Source organism: Apaloderma vittatum, unplaced genomic scaffold (assembly GCF_000703405.1).
Source record: "Apaloderma vittatum isolate BGI_N311 unplaced genomic scaffold, ASM70340v1 scaffold40460, whole genome shotgun sequence".
Lineage (NCBI taxonomy): Eukaryota > Metazoa > Chordata > Aves > Trogoniformes > Trogonidae > Apaloderma > Apaloderma vittatum.
The window spans coordinates 357-7095 of record NW_009696985.1 but is presented as its reverse complement, the minus strand read 5'-3'; the positions used below and the strand labels follow the sequence as shown (position 1 = coordinate 7095).

At 38.3% G+C, this 6739-nt stretch overlaps 1 protein-coding gene across 1 annotated transcript in view; it reads right to left on the bottom strand.

Annotated features, from left to right (window-relative positions):
* The window catches only part of PPP1R2 (protein phosphatase 1, regulatory (inhibitor) subunit 2), a 7544-nt gene extending 4871 nt beyond the window's left edge, over positions 1–2673 (bottom strand). Inside the window, exons 1-4 of the mRNA XM_009876726.1 lie at positions 2569–2673; positions 2255–2335; positions 1843–1946; positions 450–629 (exon numbers count right to left, since the gene is read on the bottom strand). Of these exons, the coding sequence (XP_009875028.1) occupies positions 450–629; positions 1843–1946; positions 2255–2335; positions 2569–2651 (448 nt within the window). The 5' untranslated portion in view covers positions 2652–2673. The remainder of the gene's footprint in view (positions 1–449; positions 630–1842; positions 1947–2254; positions 2336–2568) is intronic.
* Between the last annotated feature and the right edge of the window lie 4066 nt (positions 2674–6739).

The following is a 6739-nucleotide window of genomic DNA, read 5'->3' as shown; positions in this document are numbered from 1 at the left end:
GGAGAAAGATTTCCTGCCAGTTTCCCCTTGCTGGCTACGGACAGTTTGGGAGCAGAATGGGAACTGAACCACGGCACAAGGTCAAGCTCTCCCATGTGGCCACAGCTTTAAGTGTTTATACAGGACAACTTTTTCTTAAAAAGGGATGGCTGCAACTTCACTAGCAATAGTCAGGTATTATGCTGGTGAAACAGTACCGAGCAGAGGTGTTTGCTTTCCTGTTACACCACAACAAAAAAAGCAAAAGCCCACGTGCTATTTAGCAGTACTGATGGGTTTGGTACCACGTTACAAATCCACCTGTCGAGAGAGCACGCAGTGATGCACACTGAGCGTTATGTGCGTATTGTGCCCTACCTGTCCATTCTCACACTTGAGCGTGTTCATTTCGAAACTGCTGAAAAGACCACTGGTATTTAAACATGCTTTTTGATTAATCAGGAGCTCACCATGCTCGGTAGCATCTGTATTCATGGTTTCTACATCTGCAGCATCATGCATCTCTTCATCCTCATCATCATCCTCTTCATCAGCATGTAGTTCTTTTGCAATGAGTTGTCTTGCCAGTTTGATGTTTCGTCCTTCATTGTAGTGCATTTTTCTCTTCATCTCAAACTGTTTCTTTTTCTCTGTGGACAAACAAATATTTATTTTTCCCCTTTAAAAAAAAACAAACAACTTCTTTCCTCTTCAGAGAGTCACTGACTGCCTCCTACATCAAATTTGTTCCTAATTTGAAAGTCCATTCCTTATATGATCAAGCAATCCACTGAATTAAAATTATTCTCTTCAAGCAGTGGAGTGATCTTTTAAATGAGTCTGACTTACAAAAAAGCTCATAATTAGTAGACTGAAACGGCTGGAGCACTTTTAAAAGAACCTGTATGCAAGTAAGAGCAAATCCAATCCAGGAGAAGCATAGGAAATTCCAGTTTCACAAGCCTTATTTCTAAGTAAACTTGAGGTCAAATTGAGCTGTTCTGGTGGGACAGAAAATGAACTTTTGCAGATGTCTGACTTGACTCCTGGATAGTTACCAAAGCCCAGTTATAAAAGATGTATTTACCACATGTAGGAGAAAATATTTTTCACTTTCCCCATGGCCCAAAGTATAACTTTGCTCCATATATCAAACATTAGCAGGTCTAGCAGTAACATGTTATAATGAAATTAAGCATTACTTATTGGCAGCCGCAACAGTGTATTTTCTTCCTTTAGAACAGTAAGGTTACACACTCAAAGCTGGGGCTAGGAAAGATGAGAAGCAGACAGATAACACAGGCCTGAAACCTTAGAAGCATCATTGTTTGACTGTTTCCCCAAAATATTCTAGCCCAAACTAACACAAAACAACATCTCTGTTGAAAATGAAATTTGCTTTGGCACAAATGTAGATTTTCTGCTGGATCGGTCTACCAGTTCCTTTGATAACAACAGAAACTCACCTGTATGTTCGCAAGCATCTTAATTGCAGCAGTACTCATCAAATTATTAGCTCTACCTGAAATATCTTCAGTTTAAGAACTACTCCCTCATCCCAAAACCAGAAGAGCTTCTTATTTGAGAATTCTAGGTTTCTTAAGAGGAACTCCCACACCTTAGGCTTGTATACATGGCAGCAGCCAGTAACAACAAATTCCTGTTTATACGTACATCCCAAACCAAACAGCCCTAATTAGAAACAAACGGCCTATTTGTTCAATCTTTTTACCTACCCTTCAAAGGTTCTATTTTTAAATCACATTTTTCTGACAGTACTTTTTCTTCCCAAATACTTCTTACTGAAAATCTGAAACTATTTGTAGGAAAAACACCAAACCAAAGAAAATAACATATGCCTACCTCGTTCTTCGGGTGTTAATTCTTCATCCTCCTCTTCCTCCTCACTGCTTTCCTCTTGCCTTGCTATAATCTTGGGGCCTTTACCTTCAGCTGCAGCTGCCAGCCTACAGAAATCATGCAATAATAAAATAGCAATTTTTTTCACTATTTAAAATACATGACATTTCAGAACACTCACACAGACTTTCATTATTTCTGAGATATCTGTGTGCTAACAACCTGCAAGAGGTTTAAAGTAGTAGCAGCACTATCAAACACCAAAAACTATTTAATTTCATAACAGCAAAACTTTAACTTCTGCAGAAACCAGCAACACCTCTCCATAAAAAAACCCAAACCCAAACTAAACAAACTACTCCAGGAAAGAGAAAATTATCTTAATGCTTAGTCAAGTTTCTGTGACCGTACTTACTTTTTACTCAACACATCTGCTTTTATGGGCTCATTTGATTCTGAATCACTCACTGCATCCTCATCATCTTCTCCCACCATGCTTGGAGAGCAAACAGAAAGTAGCCTTCATCAATAATTTGCTGCTTAAATTTGCTTAATAAAATAGTCAAAATCTTTCAACATTCAATTAGAAGACTCCTTCAATACTTCAAAAACTTTAGAAGTCTGATTTAAAAACTGATATGACAATTTCATATTCTAGTACACAGATGTTAACTGAAAAAAACACCCCAAAACCCAACACAGTTTAGGACAGCAGTTTAGCACATCTACCTGTGATAAGGAGTACTGGGCTCATCTATTTTCATCAAGCCATAGTCTTTGCCTGCTGGGTGGTACGTAGCAATGATGTTCATTTCATCCCACTTCTGAGATTTTTTACTGAAATAAGAAATCAAAGTTAAATTTGCTCGTATTTTAAAAACAACTAGGTCTGTCTGGCCACAGAAGGAATATTTAGAACATCTTTCAACCTCTACTACATACTAAGCACAGAGACTATTGCTATGACACACAGGCATGTTCAAAGTATGGCTATTAAATACTGTTCTATACATACTTAAGTCATTACAAATAATCAGTGCGATTTCCCTAACAATTCACAATAGCTAAATAAACTCGGTGATCTGTTAATGTATTCTTATTCATATACATATCTATATTTTCCTGAAGAGACTACTGGCCTTGTTCAATCACTGCCCATTAACTGTCTGCTCTTGTAACAAGTTACTGTAAAATCATTCTTCCTTTTATTACAACTGACAAGACTTCAATAAAACCACGTAACTTCGACCTCACCTCTGCTCAGTAAGCTGCTACGATTATTAGTGAAACTATTACATAAATAATACCAACCAACAAATAACTTCCTGCAATAAACAGCACTGAGCAAGCTGGTTATTAATATTGCTTTTGTCATCCTAAATTGGAATCATAAACCCAGAACTGATTCACTGCTGCAATTAAGCCAAGGGAGTTTCACATTTTATACAGACATTTTAATGAGTGCTGTTACATTATTTAGAATTTCCTCCATTAGTAAGAGAATGTACCATCTTACATCTATTTGCAGAAACCAAAGTCCACCCAGACTTACAAAATATATAAGCCACATGGAAAGCAATCGCCTTGTGGCCAGAGGAAGAGTCACTCCTCTGCTGACCTAAAAGCTACAGAAACATTTAATCAACAGAAACTACCAAGTTCCACATTTTCTCTCAAAAGGCTACTACAAGCTTCACACATGGTGGTTTTTCCCTTAGGCTTAACCAAGAAATTTAACTTTAGAATAGTAAAGTAACTCCACTATTTAATACTACCTTATGTATTAACATATTCCTGTTGCAAATCATTATTTAAGGAAGTAGATGTTACAGAGCTTGTGTTTTTCTCTTGGTTTTGGGGTTTTTTTGGGCATGGGGCAGTTGACTGAAAGATTTTACCTAAACTACTCTTAATTAAACACAGGCTTTTTGAATAACAAATTTGAAAAATATATTCAATCTCAAGAGCACAGTTGCTCTTGAGCAGAATACTACCTGCAAAATTAAACCAATCAAGCAGAATTCCAAGCACAAGCTAAATTTTACATTTCCAGAGAGCACTGCAAACTACAATAGGGAAAAAAAGCCTGAAGGGATAAAAAAAATAAAAATAGATGCAGGAGTTGATCCTGAATCCCACATGCTTAGGATTTTTACTCCAGAAACGAATACAAATTAAGTGAGCTTAATCCCCTCAGCACACAGTGACCAATACCAAACTCTATGTTTGAAGCTTCAGATCCTTTTAATCATTTTGTCTGAGCTGCAACACAAGGATTGCAACCTAAGCGGACAGCACGTGAGTCCGACGGCCTGCTCTGGCAGGGTGGAGAGTCATGAGCTTCACGATGACAAAGCAAGAGCTCTAGTCCAGGAACGCCGGTTATTCAAACCTACCTATTTAGAAGTTGAAAAATCACCAGCTAAACATCAGCTAAACACCTGCTTAAAGTTCATCCATGATTAATGTAAGATCATCACACAGATACACAGCGAGCCCATGAGAATTTTTACTAGCCACAGCAGTTAGACAATAGTACACAGCCCCAGTAAAGAGCTAAGCTGAAGAGGAAATAGAACAGATGAGAGAAACTCCATCACATGCTTTGTGTTCTCTGCACTTGGCCAGAGCACATCACAGCTTACTGCCGGGGCTCACAGCTCAACACCCAATAATAATATCGGCACCTTAAAAGAATCTCTACAGCATACGTCACTCTCAAAACTAGACAGCCTGCAGCTAGCAATTCAGTAACTTATAAATACAAGACTGAGGAAGCTGTTTTAATGGTTTAGTTTTTCACACTCATTTTAAAGTCAGGTTCCCACACTAAAAGCCTTGGCTCTGGAACACCTCCCAAAGCACAATTTAGAATTCAGTTAGGAAAAAAAATAAAATATCACTAGTGGCAAACAAACATGTCATTTCACCCTTCCACATAAAAAGCTATCAGAGGAGAGTGACTAAGTGCTCTAAAAACGCACACCTCCCTTGGCTGTCTCCAGTTTAGCACATTGAGGCATGCCTGAGCAGACTAACATTAATGATAAAGTTTAGGACCGTCACAGGAAAATGCTTCCCAACACTCCTTCAGATGCAGAAATAGGAAATCTAATCTTCCCAAGGAAAACCAGATTTAAAAAAAAATCTCAAGAGTACTCACTTGTATTCTCTCACATCTTTAAATATATGTAACTGTTTGACACCACACCTCGGCAGCAGTATGACACAATACCTCTTACACCTCAGTTGCTCCAACCACAGCTGAGTCCTCTCTTGCTCAATCCAACACAGGTGCTTGTGCACACACACACACAGAACTTTGTAAAATAACAGCTCAGATGGCTCACAGGCTCTTACAGGACCCTTAAGGCAAAAAACACTTGTATACCAGGAACACCAAGAATGTATCTACCATGAAACTATGATCACAGCTCTTAGAATGCAGTTCCACTGGTGGCCCAATTTCACAAGCTTCCCTCTTGCATCATCTTTTCATTAAGGAAGTTTTCCAAAAAAATTTACCATCAATACCTTGAGAGCTCTACTGAATATGGTGCTTTAAAAGGTGACAGCGGCACAATGAGTGCTTTCATCTGCAGCTATTTTTAAAGGTATTCAGATCTGAACTTCAACATCAGAAATAAGCAGAGAAGGCTGCTGGTAAAGGTGCGTGAAAAAAGTAGGTATCTTCATTGATAATTTTTAATCTTCAAGGAAAAAAAAAGTCACAGATGTACTGTTTATCATTCTTTTAAGCACAAAAATACTTTGCTGAAGTCAGAAATAACAATTACTTACTGAAGAGATATCAACCAAAAATAATCCTGCACACAAACCAGCTTTAAATACCCTACAGTGATCTTTCCAGGAAATCTCCTAATGCAGCCCACCAAGTTCAGCCAATATCCTTTAACTTGCAATGCAATTTCAGAATTAATCTAATTGATTTTATTGACTTGCATTGGTAAACAGGAAATAAAAGGTCGACTCTTGCTCACTTAATTATTTCACAAGAAATTACTGTGTACTATAGCCAATACACCACACACTCAGCTCATCAGTTTGTACTCTAATTTCTGATCATACTTCAAGGTGGTACAAAAGAGATTGCAGAAAAAGAAACAGGTTACCAACAGCCAGTTCTACTTTGTCTGGTGTGCTAGTAAACACCTTGTGTTAAAACTGAAGAACAGGAAAAAAATGCAACGTTTATGTAGCATACTGCTACTTAAAACATCACCTCATTTCTTCAGCTGTAATAACCTCTCTCTGGAAAGCAGCAGCAGCTAATACAGGCAACACAGCAAAACAAAACTTTTCATTCTTACATCACTGACTTTAGACTTTCATGACTTAACTGGGCAAAGAGAAAAGGAATATTACCATAACACAGGCACACACAAAATTTTTTCCTTCCTCTCCTTGCAATATTGAGTGAGGTCTCAAATGAAGAAAACCATTAAAAGTAATTTCATAAACACAGAGTTCAGGTCAAATCCCAGTCATTGTAATGTGATAGAGTCTCAGAGTAACATTTAGGCAGCTGGGTGCTAACGTCGGAAGAAGTGCAGGAATCGTTACTGGTGAAGGACAGCTGCTCGTTGGCTCAAGACCACTTCTCACATAGTTAGACTAACTTGGCATAGTATAAATAAACCAAGATTTTCGTGTTATTCAAAACACAAACCACATGGCCAGGGCACATTCTTAAGCATAAGATCTTTACAGATGGATGTCTCACAACTGAGAATACATCTTACTTGGGTGTCAACCCAGAAGAGGTCCTCTCCCCAGGGACATGGCTCTCCTTACAGAGAAATAATCACAGAATGGTCACAGTTGGAAGGGACCTTAATGAACACCTCGTTCCAGCCTCTGCCACGGGCAGGGGCACCTT